The 25766-nt window shown below is 39.3% G+C and overlaps 1 protein-coding gene across 2 annotated transcripts in view; it reads right to left on the bottom strand.

The window, feature by feature from the left end:
- LOC119544302 (myosin-IIIb-like) overlaps positions 1-25766 on the bottom strand; it is a 256724-nt gene that overhangs the window by 48092 nt on the left and 182866 nt on the right. For both annotated transcript variants that reach the window (XM_037849676.1, XM_037849678.1), the window contains one exon: positions 3288-3353. In XM_037849676.1, coding sequence (XP_037705604.1) covers positions 3288-3353 — 66 coding nt within the window. The remainder of the gene's footprint in view (positions 1-3287; positions 3354-25766) is intronic.

The following is a 25766-nucleotide window of genomic DNA, read 5'->3' as shown; positions in this document are numbered from 1 at the left end:
TATTCTTTAGAGAGAGCTCAGTTTACATTAATACAATACACTGTGACTTGGTCTACAAAGGGAATCAAGGCAATTATCTGAATAATTCAGGCAAAAAACACTTTGCCTGAAATTACCAGATAATTATCTTCCCTGCCGCATTCCCCCCAATAATGAAAAACTTCTAATCTGAAGGTTTTAATCCCTAATTCTTTCCTTTCCCTCCCCAAACAAGCAAAGTAAGTATAAAAGACTCTCTTTTTAAATACACTTTTCCAACCCGGTGAGTGCCAGTGTTTATATTTAATTAGAGATTTGAAAAAATACAATGAAACAGTAAAGTCAAATTGCATATGATAGATTAAGTAATGGCAGTCTAGGTTAGTTGGATCCTCTACGCTAAGTACCAAATGGATGGCAGGTTTCTATCTAAAGATATAAAATATAATAATCAGTCCCTAATCTCAAGAGCTATGTTCTTAAAAAATCTTGTGGAAGGAGAATTCATGGCTGAGGAATCTAAAATGTTACGGAAAAAAAAAAGATTGTGGGACTGGGATCAGGAAATAACCTATAAATGCTTATATAATACTTTCACTAACATAAAACAGTAAGTTCAACTCATTAAACAAAGAAGATTGATGACATTTTTCTCTATCTTAAATTTGTAATAAAGCGCACAATTTCTTAATTTCTATGTACCTTCCTTGGTTCATAAGAAACTTTTCAGTCTCCCTCCCCTGCAGCTTCAACAAGATGCTTATGAACCCATTCTGCTGTGCTACCCAATAATTTGCATCCTCAAGGACACTGTTTTCTGTCCTGAGCCCTCCATTCTCATATCCAAGGACTTTCTAAGTTAAAGCAACTCATAATGAGTGCATCTGGTACTCTCAGAGTTGGGGAAAAATAGGCAGATTTAAATTAGCCTCTATTAGAGAAATTTGCCACAAGGAGAAATCAAAGACAGGGAGGGATTTCTACACTGTGTGTAGTCCTGTAAGTCCCAACCTTCTTCACCAATTATGTACTTTTATCCTAAATCCACCCAAGCAATAAAGTACTTGGTTTTAGAAGACAAACACAATTTTGAAAAAGTATACATAATCCAAACTTCTGTGAGTCAAGTCACATTTTAGAGGCAATAGGGGAGTTCGGTGTAGAAACGCATAATGTTGAATATGTAATGAATTTTTCTAGGTCAACACTTTGGAGAAGGTCATTCAAGGGCATCTGTGTGCAGCAATGGAATGAAAGGCAAAAAGCTTTCACTCCAGCTTCTTCCAGCAAAATCTCTGGGACCTTAACTCCCAGATTTCTCTTCCAGGTGTGGTCTGAAATGTGTTGCCAACCCCCCAAGGGTATTTTCAGCTCTCCACTCCCCCCTTCTTTCTCCTTCAGTTCCCAAACCTCAAGGAGAGGCCCTTCCTCTGCTCATATGTGGGAATCATTCTTCTGCAAGTATCTGCTGTTCCTCTCAACATCTCCTGACATCACCACCCTTGCTTTGCGGCTGTTGCTAATGCATTTTGCAGTCATCACAGAAATGTTAAGTGGGGCTGGAGGAGCCAGGAAATATCCTCATCCCCTGGCCCTGAACTGCACTACCACCTTCCAACATTGCCTTTCTTGAAGGAGTTCTTTGAGTTCTTCACTGCCCCTCTCTCCTGGGGAAGATGGCACAAGTCCAGTAGGTACTGGACAAGCAAACAATTCCAGGGACCTTGAATTATGCTGCATTTGAAATGAAAATGAGAATGAAATACAAGTTCATAGTTTTTTTTTACAAAACCTTTAGAGCCATAAATGTTTTGAAATTCAGAATTTATAAAGTTTCAGAAAGGTAAACTGGTGCACTTATTAATGTATGTTATGTAACATCTCCAGCAGGATTTGGGGAAGCACACTGTAATCAAGCAACAATATATCTGCAGCAAAATACATGAATATTCACACTAAGTGAGATAAATAATGGCTATAAATAGCCTCCATCATTCAGATCATGTGTTGCCACCAAATCAGTTCACGTAAGGTTAAGTTTTGCTGTTGAATGATTCAAGTACAAAAAACTTTCAGTTTTCAGAGCTCTTTAGATTTTGGAATTGTGGATAAGGGATTGTGGGTCTGTATTATGACTGATTAAGGAAGATAACCAAGAGACCCAGTTTGCTTCATTGCCTTGCCTCTCTGTGGAAGCCAAGTCTGCGAAATAGGCACAAGTTAGAGAAATTTGTATTGACCTTTCCTGTTTGTTGGCCATTTTGGTCCCTTCTTTTCTCCTCCCATAACCTCTGAACACCTGGTTTGATATACTAGGGCTCTGGGGGCACTTCTTCCAAGCCCCTGTACCTGAATATGGTTTGATGTGCCTAGTCTAGATATCTGCCTCACAGGTAGAAACTTTTCAGTTTCCCTCCCTTATAGTTTCAATAAGATGCTTTATAAATCCATTGCGTTTTGCTCTCCAATAGATTGCATCCTCAAAGATATTGTTTTCTTTCCTTAGCCCTCCGTTCTAGTATTCAAGGCTTTCCTAAGTCTAAAGCAGTCCCCTAGCTTTAGCTTTTCCAGTCTCCTAAAATGGGGCCACGTAGCCCCCTCCTGCAGACTGAGCATCTTCCCCAGAGGTAGGACTAGTGTGGTCATTTGCCAGGGACCAGGCCAAAAGCTCATGTTCTCAGCACTCAGCCAGCCATGTTCTGCTCGTGTCTCAACCCCATTAATTACTGCTCAGTTCCTAGTAACACAGCTCCACCAGGTATCTCATCCCATCCAGCTGGGTTTTCAACTGTCCTCCATACCTTGAGCCCTGACTAGGGCTCCATGCCTTGGTGTTCCAGACCTGAGATCCCATTTGCCTCCTCAGTCATCTTGGGAATTGGAACTCCACTCTCATTTCACTGTTCCTATAACAAAGCCCAACTTCCAAGCTGTAAAACCTCTGCCTGAGACTGCAAAATTCTGTCTCCTCTCTGGTTCCAGTGTAAGCATCAGAGTTTTAGATGTCATGCTTCCTCCATCATTAAACAAGAAAAGTTGGCAATATTTGCCCCAGGACAGAGTACATTCTCAGACAAATGTGACCCACATCATCAGGAGGACTAATTACAGATAAAAGTCAAACCAAGCTCCTTATTTTTCAGATACTACAGAGGCATCTTCTATAATTTACTGGAACAAATCTTGTGTCATAATGTGCTAGTAGGCACAGCAACTTCCAGTGCCAAGTAAATTCCACTGCTTAGATTTCTCCAATCACTGTTCAAGACCTTGCTGGATAAGCAATTTTCAGTGGAAGAAATACTCACTGCGAAATAAAGTGGTTGAATTCCTCACACCATTTTTCTGGATGAAGCAAAGTAGGAGGAGGATTTCTGAAAAACAAAAGCATTTTTTTTTTCTTAAAAACAAAACAAAACAAAAAAAGAATTCAGTTAAAGAAAATCTATCAATTTGTCCCATTCTGTTTCTTCCCAGGTGGGACTCACTCATGGGAGGTAAATTGCAAAGTGCCAGCCTCTATCCATTCAGTGATTCATTTTCATTGATTGAAGGCCTACTGCGTTCTAGGTTTTCTGCCAGGACCCGTGAGGGGTACAAAGATCAGGAAGTCTTTAGGGAAGTGCAGGACAAGCACACAAATCACTATAACTGAAAGCGGAATATTATCAGTGCCGTGAGAATGCTATCAATATAGTGCTAGGGGCTTAGAGAAATAGACTTTTAATTGTAGAGGATTTTCAATTCATTATGGAACCATTCAAATTAATTATATGATGTATTTAATGTATACTCATAAATTCACTGGTCATATTTTTAACTATTTACTATGTGTCAACCTCTGAAAAAGGCACTGGGGAAAGCAATATAGCCAAAACAATGTCTCAGACTTCAAGAGGTTTCTGGATAGAAAGGCAGACAGATACGTAACTAATTATTGGAGGCCTGAGAGAACTAGAGAACAGAAGAAAGACCCTCAGGTAACCATACCACTTCCTGGTCAGAGGTGGGAGAAAAAGAAAGGAAAGAGCCTGGAATTTGAATGAATGTTTATTCCAAAGAGATTCAATTTCAAAATAGAAGTAACTACATTACCTTTAATTGAGATTTTTTTTTTTTCCCAGCCATAAATGGAATTAGAGGTTTGTGGGCAAGTCAAATTCAATAAATGAAGAGAGTTATATTTCTGCACACCTGAATTAGGAATGTACATTTTAAACCCATTATATGTGATCTTTGTTTTCATTAGGGTTCTAACTAGTAAAGAGATAGGAAGTAGGAAGAATGATCAGAAATGAGGAATATATTGGAAAATGTGATTGCAAGCTGTCTCCTAATATCCATTCTCCTCTCATTTCTTCTGGTACAATTTTTATTTTGGCACATTGCTGCCATAATAAAGATGATATTCCCTAGAGTTGCTTCCAGCTGGATGTGGCCTTGTGGCTGAGTTCCAGCAAATGATATGTAAGCAAAACTGTTGTAAAGGATTTCCAAAAAGTCTCCTTAAAAGAGAGGAGGCATGCCCTCTTTCCCTTTCCTCGTTCCTACTTCCAGGAGCATGGATGTGCTGGCTGGAGCTTGAGCAGCCATCTTGGATATGAGATAAACTTGAAAATGAAAGCAAGCTGAGTATTAACGCAAAACAGATAGATAAGAAACTGGATTCGTGATGACACTGCAAAGCTGCCATACCAGCTCTAGACTGCTTCCCTCTAGCTTTCTTTAACAGGAGAGAGAAATAAACTTCTATATTCTTTAAGCCACCATTATATACAGCTGAACCCATTTCTGAGTGAGATAATATTTCAGAGTATTATCTCATCACACGATTAGAACACAATTCAATTAGTTATATAATGGCAGCACAAGTTATGTGGCATCATAATTAAGAGGCTACTTACTCAATCTGGAGAGTTCCAGAATATAAAGATGATGAACTTCAGCTGGCCACTGAAAATTAGGTTGGATTTTTCAGAATATAGAAGGAGACTAAAGTCACTTCGGGCTTAGGAGATAACATGTACCAAGTCTCAGACATGTAAAAAGTTCAAAGAACATGGGCAGTTTTTGAGGCTAGATTATATGATTCTTTTGGAACTGGAAAGGAGGCAGGAGGGAAAGATGAGGTGGAAAGGAAGAATATGAAAGAGGTATCTGATCTAACTGTTCCACATAAGAATTTAGTGGTCCTTCAGATTTTTCTGATTCAAAGACCAAAAGGAAAATTATCTGTTCCTAACTAGAAAGAGTAGCAGCTGAAGGTTGTCCTTCAGTTATTTTGGAGGCTGCCTCTTAATCTCATTCGTTTCATTCAACAATATTTGCCTTTTAATTTTCTAAAATAATAAAAGTACCATCACATAACTTCTGCCTCACTACCAGTTTGGATAACTTGTTCTTTCTAACTGTCAATTGTTTCAGGTTGTACATTCACACATCCTCACAACTCATCTCTGAGCCTCAGACCCGCACTTCTCGGTAAGCAGGTTATCCTACATTCTCTCTGCAATCCTTTCTAAGGTTTGCATTTTCTTTGATCCTCTCATGTTTTCTGCTCATTCCATTCTCATTCAGTTCCGATTCAACAGAGAAGAACTGCTTAAGTAATCTACTGTCTAAGACTTAATTCACCCCCAAAGCAGTTAATCATTGCCAAGAAGTCCTTTGTAGACAGAGAGACTTGACTAAAACAACACTAATGGGCTTGACCCTGGTCAGCCAAGCACGGAGAGGCATCTCTCTGCCGCAGAGGATCATGGCCAATTAGAGAATTCCTTGGCAAGGGTCCAATGGAAATATGGATGGAGAGTGTCCACTAAAGTGTAGAGAACATTGTACCCTTCTGTTTGTAGTCCCTGTTACTAGCAGGAAATATGGGCAGGGGACACTGTGTGCTGGCCTGAGGCTCTGGCCCAGGCACAGAGGAGAGTGGCAGCAGATCACCCCTCACCCTTGCCCACTCACCCAGACCACACCACTCATCTGTGGCCTCACATGAACCCCACACAAGGAAACATCTTCTGTGAAGCATGGCATCATAGGAATTTGGTTTAGAGAAGCTCATTTGACCTTGTTGATGCCTGCCTTTCCTGGAGTCCATCCATCATATTTTGATTCAGTAAATTGAGATCTTGTGAAAGATTATTATCTGTGTGTAATGAAAACCAAAAGGAATTTGAAGACTTTACAGTACTTTGTTTGGACTGGCAATATAAATTCTAGTTTTCTCATAATCCACGAGGAGCACCAAGTAGCAATAATGGTATATTTTTAGCACTGCTCAACCTTGCAGATGGAAGCTATAACCCAGCCCAGAGAGTCTGACTTTAAGAAAAGAGATATGTACTCAGTGTGATGAATCACTGCATAGCGGTGATTCAGAGACATGCACACATCCTTCCTTTATGCTGCTGAACGCATCGGGGATGTATGAATGCCAAGTGGCTGAAAGGTCTGTGAATCTGAATAACCATCTTTCATTTGGATAATGTTTATAAACATGCAAAGAAAACATAGAAAAGAGAATGGTCAGTTAAAGCAAATGACTAAATTTGATCTGAGTTTTGACTGACTTGACTTTATTTCTGTGTTTTGGACCCAAAATTCAATTTCTATAAAGACGATCTTCCGCACAGAGACAACATCAGAGCTAAGTGAGGCCAGGAGCAAGGGGAGATGGTGAAGAAAGGCCTGAACCTATTACAGGTCTATGCCCATTTTCAACATCATAATCCTGGGCCCAGCAAATACAATGGAGATAAAGTCAGCAGCCTTCTCCCAAAGCTTCTGTGGAGCAAAATGATATGCTGAGCAATAACATTAGATTCATCCTCATCCCTGAAATAAGAGAGACAGCTGATTGGACCAAGGAGGCGCCCTGAACTAAGGTCTGGTGACCTATGCCACGGCATGACCCTAAAAAATGATAAGCTGGGTCAATTAGATTCTCTTTAAAAGTTGTTCTTTTTGTTTGTTTGTTTGTTTGTTTGTTTGTTTTATAAACTTGAATTGAAAAATACCAAGAGAATGAGTGAGTTTAGTAATGGGGAGCTGAACTGAAAGATCCATGATGATGAAACGGACTGGAAAGGCCATGGTACACAATGTGAAAGCTGAAACTTTAAGAAAATTCTTTGAGTTGGTAGAAAACAGGATAATGGAGAGAAAATCGGCCACATAGAGGAGAAAGGAAGAGATGTGCCAAAAGGGACAGAGAACTTGTAAGGGGAGATGATGCAGGTTGTTCTTCAGTTACTTTTGTGAGTGTCTTCCTCTGTGGTATCTAAAATATTATTGGCTCCCAGGATTCTGTTCTTAGCCCTCTTCTGTTCTCATTCTACACACTCATTGAGGGTTCACCACACCTATATGCCAACAACTGCCTAATCTGTATTTCTTGCCTCGATTTCTCCTCTGTCTTTTGGCCAGTGCATACAACTACCTACTAGATGATTCCATTTGTTTCCCAGGGATGCCTTAAAGTCGGCATGTTCGAAATCAAACTCGTCTTCCTCCCCTAAAGCTGCATTCCATCTGTTTATTGCAATCAGAAACTGGACTCTACATTCTCTCTCACGGCTCACTTCCAATTGTAGAAGACAAAATAACGTCCCTCCCAAAAGATATCCATGTCCTAATTCCTGAAACCTGTCAAAATATTCATTTTAATAGCAAAAGAGACTACTGATACGATTAACACTAAGGACCTGGAGATGGGGAGATTATCTCAAATTATCTGGGTGGGCCCAATTTAATCGCATGTGAGTCCTTTAAAGCAGAGGAGGGAGGCAAAAGAGGGAGTCTAAGAGATGAGAAGATGGAATAGGAGGCAGGAGAGATTCAAAGTGTGAAAAAGTCTTGACTCATTATTGCTGGTTTTGAAGGAGGCCACAAGCCAAGGAATCCATGTGCCTCTGAGAGATGGGAATCGGCCTCCGCTGACACCCAACAAGGAAATAACCACCTCAGTTCTACAAATGCAAGGAAGTGAATTCTTCCAACAACTTGAATGAGCAAGAAAACAAATTCGCCCCTAGATCCTCCAGAAAGGGGTGAACCCTGATGACACCTTGATTTTTCTGCCTGGACAGACCCACGTCAGATTTCTGGTCCACGGAACTGTAAGATAATAAATTTGTGCAGTTTTAAGCCACTAAGTTTGTGGTAATTTAGCAGCAATAGAAAACTAATACACCAACAAGCTCCAAGTCCTATCAATTCAACTTCCTAAATCCCTTTCTCATCACCCCATCCCCTCTTTCATGTGCTGCCCCGGCCTCTCATCATCTGGTACCCAGACTGCTCCAGTAGCCTCATTTGTCTCCCTCCTTCTATCCTCATCACCCTCTAATCCATCTTGCACTTGCCAACTAGAATTTCTTTATAATATTCAAATCTGACCTTGTTATTTCCTTGCTCAAAATTCTCCAGTGGATCTCCACACTACAAGCATGATAAAATCTCAACCCCTTTGCATGATACACAAATGGTCTCAGTCTGCCTATCTTCCTAATCTCATCTCAACCACTTCCCTACACTCACCTGATGCCCCCAAACTGATCTACTTGTAGCTTCTGAAGGAGGTCTTGTTCTTTCATGTCTTGGGGTCTTTGCACCTGGTGTGTCCTAGGTTAGAGCACTTGCCCCAATCTGTCCACCTGACAGGCTCGTATTCATGCTTCAAGTCCTGGCTCAAATTTGCAACTTTTCTGTGACACCTTCCTGCTTCCTCTACAGATTTAGTTAATCCTTTCCTTGTAGTCCCACTACATCTTGTGTATCTCTCCAGTAGAGAAACAGTCATATTATGTTGTAATTATTTGTTCACAAGTTTATCTTAGCCCCTGGAGGTGAGCTCCATGAGGGCAGAATAGCATTTGCTCATATGAGTTATCTGTAGTGCCCAGCACAGAGCACTCATAATTTTTTTCTGCTCAACAAGGGACTATGTGAATGAATACACACACACACACACACACACACACACACACACATATATATGTTTTAAGTAAACCAGGAGATGATGCCAAAACAAAATCTCATTTGGTCCCCAAAGTAGCATAAAAATTAGACAAATATGGAACAGCTCTTTTGGATGTGAGCAGATTCTGACTAAATTATTCCCAGCAAGGAGGGTTTGAGGAATGAAGCAGTCACCTTGGGTGGTGCCTTGAGTTGAAGTTGACCATACAAGCCTTATCCCTCTATTTCTGAAGCCCAAAATTCCCCTGGCCCCTGAATATATCTGGCCAAAATAAACTGATAAAGCACAATATACGCCTCATTACAGACTTTATTTGATGTCAGGATCATCACATACACATGTGTGGGTTGGCGGTAGACGGAGACCAATAGCTATCGCATATTGAGTGCTTATGACACAGAAGCTCCACGCCAAGCACTTCAAATATATTGGGTCACCTGAACATCACCACAATCCCATGAAATAGGGGTCATTGTTCCAGTTTCACAGGTGGGGAAAATGCAGCTTAAAGGAAAAAATTTGCTCAAAAGCATCCAACTAAAAGCAGAAGAGGCAGGTTTTTGAACCCAGGTATTTCTGGCTCCAATTTTCATACACTTCACTGCTTTTCTGTATTCAACTATTAAAGAGTCCATTACTTTGGAAGATGAATTAAGAGACTGTATATGCATAAATGATAGAAAACCAATTAGCAAGTAATACCTTGAGAAGGTACAAAATAAAGTCCTCAAACATTATAGCACACTTGTCAAGGAAATACTGAGTAAAAGGTTTCTCAAGGGGGCTGAGTAAATTAAGAACAGTTTCCCGGAAGTTGTGAATTTTGAGTAGAATTTTGAACAGAGAGGATGGAAAGCAGTGGCCAAAGAGTGGACAGTGTTAGGGAAGGAGAGGGGGAACAAAGAGAGGAAGATACAAAGACTGAAATTAAGTATAATAATTAATAAATAATTAACATACTGTTAGAAATGTGGTCAAAATGTATTCTATTTATTTACTCATAGAAGCAATAAAGCAAGGCATTTGGGCTCAATGAACTGTTTTGAGAGCATTAACCATAGCAACAGAGCTGTCATTCTAATCACAATTGGTATATCCCATTAATGAAGTTGAATAATTATATGTGTGTCTTCAGTACCAAACCTCAGCTCTAGACCTAGCCAAAGTTGCTTTTCTCTCTACGTCACATCTTACCTGTTCAAAATTTATTATTTAAAATTGTTTATATTTATTTATAATACATGATTCTCAATAAGAAAAGTTCCCCATAGGAAAAAAGTTCTCTATAGGAACACAGAGAGTAAAAGCAAAATTCCTCTTCACTGCCACCCCTAATCCACTGTCCTCCCCATATCAGTATGGCTTATATTCTTTCAGAGCTTTTTCTATGCATTTTCTAATATAATATTTTATAATATATTAAGTTTTATAATATATTTATAGTTGGGGCAATGGAAAGGAAATTATACTCTACACATAAGTATCCTGGTACTTAATTTTTTTCATTCAATGACATGCCTTGAAGACCTTCCCATGTCAAATTCATACCTATGTGGAACTATTATGGTTTATTTAGCCATTCATCTATTGGTGGAGGTTTAGGTTGTATCTATCTTTTTCATTATTAGAAAGAAGGCTGAAATGGTTACGTGAACCACGTGTCATTTGTGATTTCTAAATTTTAAAAGGTTTCTTAGGTGGCAAACAATCTTATCAGCAAACATTTTGAATACTACCAAGTAACTTAAAGGCAGACAGAGCGAACACTGATTGCCTCACTTTCTGGGGGTGGCCCAGTGAGCAGTTCCAGACCAATGTGGTCAACAGAGCTAAAGCCAAGGAGGAAGCAGCCTCCAAACGATCCTGCATGAGTGGGATGTACCAGTTATGAATAGTGTCCGCCAGATCACAACTCCACAGAATGCAATGTGAAGGGTAACCTTTCGTTGTTCAGTGACACCACTGACAAGTTTTGAACCATATGTCTGGCTTTCATTCTGTTACTTTCAAGAACCTGCTACCTGGTTCCAATAGTGGGTATCTCTGAGTAACGACCTTGACATACGTGGCACAAACCAAGATTTATTCAAAACAAACTTATGCTATAATTTTGCTAAAGAGGAATCATTTGAAAAAAATCAAAGAAATAGTTGATGTCATTTCCTTAAAATCAGAAAACAGGTAATATGAAAGTGACACAGAAGGCAGCATTATAAGGTTATATATCAGACATTTATTACATGTGAAAGATAGGTCCAGGATGGAAAAGATATCCATGATAAGTGCTAAAGCCACTGTAAGATATCTCCCAATCAGAGTCAATACTTTGGAATAGTGAAAAGGAAGTGGAAAAGGTTTACAAGAAGAATACTGGATGGGGAAGTGTCTTGAAGAAAGCAAAGACAAAATGCAACTGAGTTACATCTCAGCCTTAGATCACCACTGTCTAAGGGAAGAGATGGTTTTGATTAATAACTGTGATAATTTATTACACAATAACTAAAGAAATTACCAAAAGCAGTAAGGAGAAAAGCAAAGATTTGTACTTAAATTTCAAGCTTATTGATCCCTTTGATTCTGATTCTTAATGACTAGTTGGACCCTGTCCCTTAAATAACACCTTTTGCAATGTTAAGCTATAATCATTAAAATGTAAAGTTGCTCCATCAAATCACATGGCTAATGATAAACCCACCCTACCATTTATAGTCAGTAAGTGATGAGATGTTCACTTCCTCTGGCTTTTCAGCCCTATTTCAAAGGTCATCTTGGAATCTCAAGATTATCTTATGTAACCCACATCAGTTACTATTCTCCTGCTTAAGATGCGGGGAGTCACGAACGTTATTAATCCTTGGCCACTACACCAACATTTCAAATGTTCACAAAAGGCATGAACTGCGTTTTCTTTCTCTCTAAAACACATTGGGTATCTTTCCCTCTTACTGTGCTCTCCTTATACAAATACACACAACACATAACCAACTCAGCCATCCGTGCAGAGTACAGGAGAAAGTCAAGGACATCAGAAGGTGCCTTGTCGATAGCGGTGATGGAAGGAATGAGTGGGTGTGTGGTTCACTGTTTGAGCCAACATGGTAATTTGCTGACATCCTTTCTTTAATTTCCTTGATCAACAAGAACTCAGTAATACCTTCAAATCCAACTGTTAATGTCCAATGTGTCAGGGAAGTAGACCTGACCCAAGGGCTGGCTACTAATCCTTTTCCCAGGTGGGCCTTCATGCACAGAGTGGAAGCCACAGGTCTGCTTTTTTTCACACACAGTTTTAAATGCCTGAGTTTTAAATTCATGATTTTAGAGAGATGCGTTTCAAATATATCATGTTGTTCTCTAAACATTTTCCCACCATCAAATTTGGAACTAGGTTTCTAGAGGATTATTCTCTTTGAAGGTGATCATTATGGTTTGTCTAAGCATTTGGGGAGATAGAGTACCACATTAGCATTTTAAGGAAAAAAATAGCTTTTTAAGTAGTGGGATGAAAATCACCATGATGTGGTAGAGGGGCAAGGTATATGCAAAGCCACAAGCTAAAAATGTTAGGCCTTTCCTGGAGCATCAGTTTTTCTGGTAGTTATTTAAAATAATTTCCTATGAAAATCAATGGGAGTGGGGTGAACAATAAAAACCATGATTCCTTCTTGCCTTGGTTCTGAACTAATTGAGGAAAAACATAAAGTATTCAGCCAATAGAGTCCAAAATAACACCTTTGTTATTGATAGAGCTGATACTGAAGAATGTGGCTTTTTATCTCTGAACAGTCTAAAACTGAAAGGCAGAGTTAGACAAGGACTTACCTGGCCAGCCTTGCACGTGCGCTGGACCACCACAGGCTTCTCTCTCAGTGGCAGAGCCTTGGCCACTGAGCTTATTAGAAGCTGAGAGCAATCAAGCAAGACAGGCTGACTCCCACGAGAAAGAAGGTAAAGAGCTGGGCTATGCATGTCCAGTTCCCCTCCAACCTCACCAACCATAAAAATCACTACTCATCCTCTGGGGATGTATCAGTTCAGGTCCAATCAGAAGACAGAAACCACTCCAGTAATTTGAACAGGGAAAATTTCATATAAAACATTATTAATTTGTAACAGGGGATTAGCTACTGAGGAGTAAAAAGAACTCTAAAGAATAGAGGAATAGCAGATATTGGAAGCAGCTACCCCCTCTAGGGCTGAGACAGAGTACCCAAGGAAGGAACAAATTTCGAAGAGCCCCTCCCTTCAAACCCAAGGCTGAGATTGAGACTTCACTGGAAAGATGTTGAGGGTGGCCCATTGGATGGTGGAGTGCTCTGAGATGTGACAACCCAGGGCTGGTAAGCAGGAAGCCACCTACTGGGATGCCTTTGAGACTCACTATGAAGTCTCCTTTTTGGGTGCTGGCAAAACTTGCTGGAGGTTGAGGGTCTTTTGGGTGTCCCAAAGTGAGAAGTCTCTCCAGGCACAGACTGGAAGCCACAGGCCACAGGAGCAGAGGAGAAAGCATGCTAGAACCAGGGAGAGCCCTTTCCTTCTGCAGTGGCCTTCCAGTGCCCTCTACTGACAAAGCTTAACATCTGCCATCTGGCAAAGGAGAAATATTTACTGAGTCCACTCCAGTATCATAAAGCAGGGCAAACAAGGGTAGATTCAGAACAGAAAGGCAATAAATTAATAACTTGCATGGGGAAAGAAGGGAATGAGAGAAGAGAGACAGGCCAAGTATGTTAAATTGCTCTTTTTTTAAAAAGAAGAAACCCTAGACTTTAAGAAATTACAATTTCAGGCATGCAAAGGGCAACTTCAAGCTATCATCAACTAGATAAGTCTAGTGTTCTCTGACATTAAAACACTCTTTGAATATATTTGAGAGGTAATGAAGAGATAATGGAACATCACCCCCCCACCCACACACACTTTAAAAAAACCGTCTTGTCATGATGCTTGAAATCTCAAGACTCATTTCTTTCTATCCCAGAGGTTCCCTGTTAAAATGGGAATGTTCTGGAAGACAACTTATTATAAACCTGTACTGACTAAAATTTTTCTTGGGATAAATAACAGACAAGAACAAAAACCTAGAAAAGGGGATGCAGAATAGGTACCAGTGAGGTGGTAGGACCCTGAACACACTTAATCTTTTTGTGGTTCTATTCCTAGGTTTCCAACTTTGGGTGAACCAAAGAAGGAAAGAGCCAAGTGGCATATACCTCTTCTTACTCTTTCCTGTCTCTCTGCCTGTGAGATTTCTCCCAACATAAAAACTAAAAGGAATCAATGTGGCTCAAGACTCTTGCCAGGATCATGGCCACAAAAGAGGAGGAACTCCTTTTTTTTTCTGGTCCCCATTTCCCACCAACACAGCCATGAGTGCTATATGGATGGGGAGGAGTAGGCTGAGAGAGGTGAAAATGGCTTCCTCCCTATTCTCTCAACCCCAGTCAGGAATCCAAGCTCTTACCTTAGACAGATCCCATAAGCTTTAAGCTAGACTACTTTTCTGCAAAGCCTAATATTATTTCTGGGCTCTGAATCATTAACAACAACAATAACAATAACAATAACAATAGCAAGTTTGTACTAAGAATTCACTTATTTAATTCTGACATAAAGCCTATAAGGTAAATTACAGAGATAAAGAAACCAAGACTTAAAGAAGTTCAGAAGGCAGCCTGATTCCAAAGTCCACAATTGTAACCACTACACCACACTGCTTCCCCTGTTGGGAATTATGCTTGTTAATGAGACACCACAGCATCTTTGGATTCTGCCAGGGCAATTCATATCATATTAATGGGGGAATATAGACCTGATTTGATAAGCCAGTTATCCTTCTGTCATCCTAACAACTTAAGCATAATATTCCTCAGATCACAAAGATCAAGTGTTCAAGCAAGCAAATCCAAAGAACATTTTGTTTGGGGTACAGAATGATCAGTATAGGGAGTAAGAGATCAGAATGTTTTCATCTGTTGAGTTTTATGTGTTCTCTCTCATTCATCTCCCTCCAAAGTCACAGCTGGTAAAACCAAATGGGTCATTTTACCACAATCAGATCAATGTCACAGTTCAATAAGCACCACTTGTCCTCTAAGGCAAAGCCATGCACCTAATTACAGCACACTGTTAATAATTTTATAATAGACCAAAAAAAAAAAAATGATTGCTATGGATTTTTTCCCCTAGCAAAGCAATGCCGTTTAAATGGCAGATTATGCATCTATTCCTTCTTTTATTGTTTCAATAAATTTAGCAATATATTCTAGACAGCAAAAATGAGGGCAGACCTCAGATGAACAGATTGTGTCATCAGATCCTACCACATTGTCTCTAATGGGAGAAATTAGCAGCCAAACATCAACACCTGTCACCATGAACAGACCCTGGCACACACACCAGGTAGCAAGGCCATATAGTTCCTTAGAGCAATCTGAGCCTGAGCGGCCAGAAACAACATGCATGCCAATGTGTACGGAAGCACAGAGAGGAAGGCTCCATCTTAAATCAGGTGGATATATTAGATGCCAGGGGGGATACAGCAACCAGGAAGACTGGGTGTTAACAACAGTGAGCTCTAGAGGTTTTTATGGAGACTGCTAACTTAAAGAATGGAAACCCACAGATTTAGCACACAGACTTAGGCAGAGACTGGCTCAGAAGGAACCACCGAGTATTTGTTCCCTGTCAAGGGCAAAAGGCATCTGAGCAGCAGCATCCTGGGTGGCTTAGCTCATGGCTGCATTCAGCCAGATTATGGACAATTGTTTTCCCCAACTCAACATCAAGATCATTACTACTGAATGGATTATGCCACAAGTCCTGGTAGTTTTTAAAAGGGCCCGAGTTTATTTTTCTGATTTTCTAAGGCATGTCTTTTCTTTACAAGGGCTTTGGTGATTTTTTTCTACCTGGTTGCCTAGCAACTGTTTGAAAGGACAGAAAAATGGCAGGAAGATGCTAGAGACATACAGATGTGCAAATCTGTGTTTATTTCACAGATTCCTTTTCAAACACCAATCTGTTGTTCCCTCCCAGGGAGGCGGTGGTGGGGAGTGTTATGCTAGCTGTCACAGTGCTGGTATTCTAGCAGGAATGCACAATGCCAGCAAATGTATTTAACACACACATTTCAGCAAATGGAGGTGGGGGGGGGGCGCTTATCACTGGTTGTTGCATATAAATAAGATGAAAAATAATTACATCAACATCAAGTCATCAGAAACATACTGAGTATACACAGGGCCCATTTCACTGTATTCTCTCAGGAAGGTCTCAGTCCATGCTAAGGGGAACCTATAATCTCTCTCACTTCATCATAGTGGGAGACTAAGTGGGCAATGCTGATTCTTGTCTGCCTGGTAACTTTCCTTTTGCTAAATTAAACTTTCCTACAAAAACTACCCATTTCATTCAGGTGTTCAAGTTTCTTTGCAAGGAATTGAGCCAAGTACCTTGCTCTGGGTCTGTAGTTACTTCCCTCTTTTTATTTATTTTATATGTTTAAACTTTCTCTTTTTTCTTGATTATGTTAGCTTGCAATTCATCTATTTTATTATTTTTATCCCAAAAATGTCCTGGATTTATACATTAGTTCTACTGTTTTTCTATATTCTCCTTTATTTCTTTGCACAATTTTATTAAATCTTTCCTTCTACTTTACTTGGGTTTAAAAATTATGTTTTCTAATTTCTTGGGTTGGAAGCTAATTCATTTATTCTCATTCTTTCCTGATTCTTAATGTAAGTATTCAAGGCTATGACTTTGTTTCTGATTCCTACTTTAACTATTTTCCATTAATTCTGATATGTAGTATTTTGATAATTAGAATCTTTTGTATATTCTTCCATTTCCATTTGGGTTTCCTTTTTAATTTGAGCTGTTAAAGATAATTTTGTTTTATCATACTCAGGTGTTTTCTGTTTATTTATTTTTATTTCATTTTATTGCATTATGGTCAGAGAATTCGGTTGATCCTATTCATATTTTTGGAGGTACTATTTGTATTTTTACTACTATTTGTAGTCGGTGTAAGAGATATATATATTAAATACTGTCCCCTCAAAAACAGACAATGTCCCTTCTTTTGAAGTACTCAGGGAACATTCTCAAAAACTTATATCATTCCTTATTTTTTTTTTTTTTTACATATAACTGCACTATTTTATTTTATTTTATTTATTTTTTAATTCAGTTTTATTGAAATATATTCACAAACCATACAGTCATCCATGGTATACAATCAACTGTTCACAGTATGATCATATAGTTATGCGTTCATCACCACAATCTATTTCTGAACATTTTCCTTACATCAGAAAGAATCAGAATAAGAATAAAAAATAAAAGTGAAAAGAGAATACCCAAACCATCCCCACATCCCACCCTATTTGTCATTTAGTTTTTACTCCCATTTTTCTACTGATTTTTTTTCAATTTTTTAACTTTGTTTATCAAAAAATTAAAAACAAACAGGCAAACAACAACCAAAAAAAACCCCACAACATTTCAAACAAAGCAATGGATTAAGGAAAACAAATAACCTAAAATAACTACTTTGCTTCCAATATGTTCCTACCATACCCCAAGAAAATTAATAAACCATGTCCAAACAGAGGAGTAAGAAAAACAAATAATCTAAAATAACTACATTGCTTCCAACATGTTCCTACCATACCCCAAGAAAATTAACAACCCCTAAGAAAACAGAGGAATAAGAGAAAAAAAAAACCTAAAATAACTCTATTGCTTCCAACATGATCTTACTATATCCAAGAAAGTTTACAAACCATAATCATTCCTGAGCATTCCCATAACATTGAGATTACCCTCCATAGTTTATCTGTTCTTATTAGATTATCATTCCCCCTCCACTAATTGGTATCTCTAGGTCCCCTACATTCTACAGTATAAAACACTGTACATTTTTCACAGAATTCACATTAGTGGTAACATACAATATCTCTCTTTTTGTGCCTGGCTTATTTTGCTCAGCATTATGTCTTTTTTTTTTTTTTTTTTAATCTTCATTTTATTGACATATATTCATATACCACGCAGTCATACAAAACAAATCGTACTTTCGATTGTTTACAGTACCATTACATAGTTTTACATTCATCACCCAAATCAATCCCTGACACCTTCATTAGCATACACACAAGAATAACAAGAATAATAATTAGAGTGAAAAAGAGCAATTGAAGTAAAAAAGAACACTGGGTACCTTTGTCTGTTTGTTTCCTTCCCCTATTTTTCTACTCATCCATCCATAAACTAGACAAAGTGGAGTGTGTTCCTTATGGCTTTCCCAATCCCATTGTCACCCCTCATAAGCTACATTTTTATACAACTGTCTTCGAGATTCATGGGTTCTGGGTTGTAGTTTGATAGTTTCAGGTATCCACCACCAGCTACCCCAATTCTTTAGAACCTAAAAAGGGTTGTCTAAAGTGTGCGTAAGAGTGCCCACCAGAGTGACCTCTCGGCTCCTTTTGGATTCTCTCTGCCACTGAAGCTTATTTCATTTCCTTTCACATCCCCCTTTTGGTCAAGAAGATGTTCTCCGTCCCACGATGCCAGGTCTACATTCCTCCCCGGGAGTCATATTCCACGTTGCCAGGGAGATTCACTCCCCTGGGTGTCTGATCCCACGTAGGGGGGAGGGCAGTGATTTCACCTTTCAAGTTGGCTTAGCTAGAGAGACAGGGCCACATCTGAGCAACAAAGAGGCATTCGGGAGGAGGCTCTTAGGCACAACCATAGGGAGGCCTAGCCTCTCCTTTGCAGCAACCATCTTCCCAAGGGTAAAACCTGTGGTAGAGGGCTCAACCCATCAAACCACCAGTCCCCTATGTCTGTGGTCATGTTAGCAACCATGGAGGTGGGGAAGGCGAATACCCCTGCATTCTCCACAGGCTCCTCAAGGGAGCACTACATCTTTTTTTTTTCCTTGTTTTTCTTTTTTCTTTTTCTTTTTTTTTTTTTTTTAACTTTCCCTTCTTTTTTAAATCAACTGTATGATTGCAAGTATTTTGTTGAGGATTTTTGCATCTATATTCATTAGGGAGATTGGCCGGTAGTTTTCCTTTTTTGTAACATCTTTGCCTGGTTTTGGTATTAGATTGATGTTAGCTTCATAAAATGAGTTAGGTAGTGTTCCATTTTCTTCAATGTTTTGAAAGAGTTTGAGTAAGATTGGTGTCAGTTCTTTCTGGAAAGTTTGGTAGAATTCCCCTGTGAAGCCATCTGGCCCTGGGCATTTATTTGTGGGAAGATTTTTGATGACTGATTGGATCTCTTTGCTTGTGATGGGTTGGTTGAGGTCTTCTGTTTCTTCTCTGGTCAGTCTAGGTTGTTCATATGTTTCCAGGAAATTGTCCATTTCCTCTACATTATCCAGTTTGTTGCCATACAGTTGTTCATAGTATCCTCTTATAATTTTTTTAATTTCTTCAGGATCTGCAGTTATGTCACCTTTTTCATGCATTATTTTGTTTATATGGGTCTTCTCTCTTTTTGATTTTGTCAGTCTAGCTAGGGGCTTGTCAATCTTGTTGATCTTCTCAAAGAACCAACTTTTGGTGATATTTATCCTCTCTATTGTTTTTTTGTTCTCTATGTCATTTATTTCTGCTTTAATCCTTGTTATTTCTTTTCTTGTACTTGGTTTAGGATTGGTTTGCTGTTCATTTCCTAGCTTCTTCAGTTGATCCATTAGTTCTTTGATTTTGGCTCTTTCTTCCTTTTTAATATATGCGTTTAGTGCTATAAATTTCCCCCTTAGCACTGCTTTTGCTGCATCCCATAGGTTTTGGTATGTTGTGTTCTCATTTTCATTCGTCTCTATATATTTAGCAATTTCTCTTGCTATTTCTTCTTTAACCCACTGATTGTTTAGGAGTGTGTTGTTTAACCTCCAGGTATTTGTGAATTTTCTAAGTCTCTGATGGTTATTGACTTCTAATTGTATTCCATTGTGGTCAGAGAATGTGCTTTGAATAATTTCAATCTTTTTAAATTTATTGAGGCTTGTTTTATGTCCCAGCATATGATCTATTCTGGAGAAAGTTCCGTGAGCACTAGAAAAGTATGTGTATCCTGGTGATTTGGGATGTAATGTCCTGTATATGTCTGTTAAATCTAATTCATTTATCAGATTGTTTAGGTTTTCAATTTCCTTATTGGTTTCCTGTCTGGTTGATCTATCTATAGGAGAGAGTGATGTGTTGAAGTCTCCCACAATTATTGTGGAAACATCAATTGCTTCCTTTAGTTTTGCCAGTGTTTCTCTCATGTATTTTGTGGCACCTTGATTGGGTGCATAGACATTTACGATTGTTATTTCTTCTTGCTGAATTGCCCCTTTTATTAGTACGTAGTGGCCTTCTTTGTCTCTCAAAACATCCCTGCATTTGAAGTCTATTTTATCTGAGATTAATATTGCTACACCTGCTTTCTTTTGGCTGTAGCTTGCATGAAATATTTTTTTCCATCCTTTCACTTTCAGTTTCTTTGTGTCCCTGTGTCTAAGATGAGTCTCTTGTATGCAACATATTGATGGTTCACTTTTTTTGATCCATTCTGCGAATCTATATCTTTTAATTGGGGAGTTTAATCCATTTACATTCAACGTTATAACCGTGAAGGCATTTCTTGAACCCGCCATCTTATCCTTTGGTTTATGTTTGTCATATTTTTCCCCTCTATTAATATCCTTTATTGTACCCATACCGAATCTCTTTAGTACTGAACCTTTCTCCAAGTCTCTCTGTCCTTTCTTTGTTTCTCTGTCTGTAGGGCTCCCTTGAGTATCTCCAGTAGGGCAGGTCTCTTGTTAGCAAATTCTCTCAGCATTTGTTTGTCTGTGAAAAATTTAAGCTCTCCCTCAAATTTGAAGGAGAGCTTTGCTGGATAAAGTATTCTTGGCTGGAAATTTTTCTCACTCAGAATTTTAAATATATCGTGCCACTGCCTTCTTGCCTCCATGGTGGCTGCTGAGTAGTCACTACTTAGTCTTATGCTGTTTCCTTTGTATGTGGTGAATTGCTTTTCTCTTGCTGCTTTCAGAACTTGCTCCTTCTCTTCTGTGTTTGACAGTGTGATCAGTATATGTCTCGGAGTGGGTTTATTTGGATTTATTCTATTTGGAGTTCGCTGAGCATTTATGATTTGTGTATTTATGTTGTTTAGAAGATTTGGGAAGTTTTCCCCAACAATTTCTTTGAATACTCTTCCTAGACCTTTACCCTTTTCTTCCCCTTCTGGGACACCAATGAGTCTTATATTTGGACGTTTCATATTATCTATCATATCCCTGAGGTCCATTTCGATTTTTTCAATTTTTTTCCCCATTCTTTCTTTTATGCTTTCATTTTCCATTCTGTCATCTTCGAGGTCACTGATTTGTTGTTCAACTTCCTCTAGTCTTGTACTATGAGTGTCCAGAATCTTTTTAATTTGGTCAACAGTTTCTTTAATTTCCATAAGATCATCCATTTTTTTATTTAGTCTTGCAATGTCTTCTTTATGCTCTTCTAGGGTCTTCTTGATTTCCTTTATCTCCCGTACTATGGTCTCATTGTTCATCTTTAGTTCTTTGAGTAGCTGCTCTAGGTGCTGTGTCTCTTCTGGTCTTTTGATTTGGGTGCTTGGGCTTGGGTTATCCATATCGTCTGGTTTTTTCATATGCTTCATAATTTTCTGTTGTTTTTTGCCTCGTGGCATTTGCTGAACTTGATAGGGTTCTTTTAGGATTTGTAGACCAATTGAAGTCCTTATCTCTAATTTATCAGATCTACAGCTTCGTGGAGTACACTTTCTCTAACTAACCAGCAGGTGGCGTCCACGAGCCACCTGTTCTCCACAAGCCAGTTCTCCCCTGCTTAGCCTTTTTGGTGAGTGGGGAAGTGAGTCTTGTGGGGTCCAATTGGTGTACCAAGCTTGCGTGTGTAGTTGGTGTTGCCTGCCCTGTATATGGGGCGTGTTTCTGGGCAGTCAGGGAGGGGGGGGTGGCTCTAACAATCAGATCTCCCTGGTGATCCTAGAGTTTTAAAGCTGCTGCAATAGTCTAATCCTTCAGTTCAGTCCTGCCACAGTTTGTCTCTGCCACTGACCCACAAGTCCTTGGTATTGGCGTATGGCTCCTGAGACTTGCAAGTGGGCCCCTCTTCCAGGCCGTGCACCCCGGGTCCTCTGTTGAGGGATGACTGTGCTATGTCACAGGTGAGTGCTGTCCCCCCAGGGCAGTTCTGGGCTGCTGGGCTGTGTAGGGAGGCTCCCAGTCTGCTGAAATGATGGCTGAATGGGGCTTTGTTAATTCACACTGCTCTACCTTCCCAACTCTGGGACAATCAGCTGAGGTTGCAGGGAAGGCTAATGTCCACGCCCAGTTTTGTGGTGTGTGCCTGTTATTTGAAGCACTTCCGTCACACTGGGTTGTCTGGGGCAGTTCTGGGCTACGGGGCTGGCGATGGGCAGGAGTGTTTCCTGTCCACCAGGATGATGGCTGTGAGCGGACACCCCCTTTTTCTTGGGAAGTTGTGGTGTTTAGTGAATTTTCTCAGCCACTGGATTATTGTGTTTTGTCTCAGAGCTCTCCTAGTTCTGCTCTTGACTTGACCTGCCCAAAATAGCAAGTCTTTGAAGCTTTCTGTATTGGGCTTCTTAGAGTAATTGTTTTAGAAAAAGAAAAAAAGGATTAAAAAAAAAAAAAAAAAACAAAAACGGGCCCTCCTCAGAGATCTAATGGGTTATTGAAATGCTAAGAGACAAAGCAACCAGGGCCATTAAAGAAAGGTCCACAGGGCAGAGAGATCAGCTTTTCTTTGGGATTTGCATATGCGCCTCAGGGCCCTTCCCCTTTCTATGTTCACCAGAACTCCAAAAATCCTCTGCTTTTATTTTGGAGTTTTTCGTGTTGTTTTTTTTCTATGCCTGTCTCCTCTCTGCTGGGCTGGCTGCTCTCAGATTCTCTGGTGTCTGGTCTCAGTCTATCTATGGTTGGAGTTTGGATCAGTAGAATGAGTTTCCGATAAGGGTTGCCACTGCAGTTCTCCCTTCTCCTTCCCGGAGCTGACAGCCACTCCTCCCCCGGGACTGAGCCTGGCAGGGAGGGGCGCGGGTCCCCTAGCCGCAAAAACTTACAGATTTCGCTGATCTCAGCAGTTCCACGTTTTCATGAGTGTTATATGAAGTATGCCCAAAGTCAGATTGCTCTGTGGTGTCCAGTCCACGCAGTTCCTGGCTTTCTACCTACTTTCCTGGAGGAGTAACTAAAACATACAGCTCACCAGTCTGCCATCTTGCCCCGCCTCTGTCCTTATTTTTTTATCCATTAGATATGTCATGGAATGAAAGTTACATTAGATAACTCTGCAACAAGTGTGTATCTCCTTGTATTTTTTAGTTTCTGCTTTATGAATGTAATGCCATACAAAGAGAAACTCTCACATCTTCATTGTAAAATAAAACCTATTATAAAGTGCCCTCTTGGACTAATTTAATGCTTTGGGTCCTACATTCAATATTATCTAATATTAAGAACATAATTTATAATTATTGCTTTATAAATGTCTTTTTTTTTTTAAGGAATTGAGAGAACAGGATAAAAACTATATTTAAGGAGTCTTTCATATTAGCCCATATAGTTAGCACTTCCTGTGCTCTTTATTTCTCCCCATGGACTTCAGTTATATCTGCTGACATTTCCTTTCTACCTGAAGGACAACCTTTGGATTTCTTATAAGGCAAATTGGCTAGCAACAAATTCTCTCAATCCTTTCTTATCTGGGAATGCCTTTATTTCATTTTCATCTTTTGAAGGATAGTTTTACTAGATATAAAATTGGGGGTTGATAGTTTTTTTTTTCCTCAGCACTTAGAATATATCATTCCACTACCTCTGGTCTCCAGTTTTCCAATGACAAGTCAGTTATTAAACATATTGATGCTCCCCTGTATGTGATCAGTTGTTTTTCCCTTGCTACTTTCTCCTGTCTTTGCCTTTCAGCAGCTTGACTATGAAGTGTCTAGGTATGGATCTCTTTGTATTTATCCTACTTGGGGTTTCATTGAGTTTGTGATGTGCCGATTAGTATTTTCCATCAAATTTAGGACATTTTTACCCATTATATCTTTAAATATTTGTTTCTGGCCATTTATCTCTCTCCTCTCCATCTGGGACTCCTTTCACATGTATGTCAGGATGCATTATGGTATCCCACAGGTTTTAAGACTCTGTTTATTTTTCTCCAATATTTATTTTTTTCTCTTTGTTCTTCAGATAGTGTAATTTCTAGTGATCTGTCTTCAAGCTCATGGATTCTTTCATCTAGAGTCTACTGTGCCTTCTGGTGAGTTTTCATTTCAATAATTGTACTTTTCAACTCCAGAATATTTACTTGGATTTTTAAAATAATTTCTGTCTTTTCACTGAGATTCCCTATCTGTTGATTAATTGATACCATATTTTGCTTTAATTCTTTAAGAATAACTTCTTTTAGTTCTTTGACCACATCTCTGTTAAATCCAGTATCTGGGGAATTCTTATTAAATCTTTCAGTTAAATCCAATATCCAGGAAACTCTTTCTATTGACTGCAATTTTCCTGAGTACAGGCCAAGTTTCCTCTTTCTTTGCATATTTTATAAGTTTTTGTTGAAAACTGGACATTTTAAATAACATGTTGTAGCAACTCTGAATTCTGATCCTCCCACCTTCTCTAAAAATTTCTTGTTCTTGCTAAGTTTTTTTTTTCCAGTAACTTGTTTGGATTAAATCTGTGGAATCTGTGGAATTGTGCAGCTGCTGATGTCTCTGGTCAGTTCTTTTTTGTTTTTTTTTGTTGTTGTTGTGTGTTTTTTAAATTCTTGCTTTTATTTTTAAGCCTGGATTACTAGGGGATTCCTACATGTCTACAAAATTTAGTGATCAGCCAATAATTAGAAAGATGTATTGTGAACAAACATTTCAAGACAGTCAGGATTCTATCCTCTGTTAATGGATCTGTGTGTGGATAGAGGAGCACATTCAAAGTTCAGTCTATTTTAAAGTTTACCCCTGCTTTTACTTTCTGAAGGGCCTCTTCTCATCCCCTCTGTACATGCATCAGCCTTAGGGCCACACAGTAATGTGTACATGGCTTGGCCCCACTCTTGGCCTCACTGAGCTTGTTTGCAGCCTCACCTAGGAATATGCTTTCTTCAATCATGACCACAACCTCAGGCTAATAAAGCCATTACTCCTCCTACGCCTCTCACCTGCTACTGAGATTTTCATTTCCACTGACAACACCACTGGATACGGGTATCTCTCACTGCTCCAAATCAAGTGAGTCCCTTTTGACCACAGCAGCAAAGCTGCTAGTCTTTACAGCTTGTCCCACCCTAGAGCTCTTGCTTTTAAGAATTGACGGGTGTAAACAAAGTAGTCCTTAGACTAGGGATAAGTATTTCACACTATGGAGGCAAGATTCTTCTGACTCTACCCAATGCTCCATGAATCCTGAAGTTTTCTGTTTGTCTCGCAGTGTCAGACACTAATCCTGGACCCTGTGTGAGTTCTGTTCTCTTGGGTGGTTCTTTCCCCAGCCTAGGATAGTTTCCTCACATGCATTCCCTGATCAATACTCAGTTGAATAATCAAGGGAGAGCCTCAGCAGATCTCTGAAATTCTCTCTCTCTGCAGCTCTTCCATCTCCAGTACTCTGTCCTGTGAAATCTAGCCAGCTTGTTCTCCTGAAACTTTCTAATCCTTCTCCTTATTTTAGGCAATCAAGCTATTCTTGAGTTCTTATGTCTTG

This window comes from Choloepus didactylus, chromosome 9, assembly GCF_015220235.1.
Source record: "Choloepus didactylus isolate mChoDid1 chromosome 9, mChoDid1.pri, whole genome shotgun sequence".
Classification (NCBI taxonomy): domain Eukaryota; kingdom Metazoa; phylum Chordata; class Mammalia; order Pilosa; family Megalonychidae; genus Choloepus; species Choloepus didactylus.
This window is presented reverse-complemented; position numbering and strand designations above follow the sequence as displayed.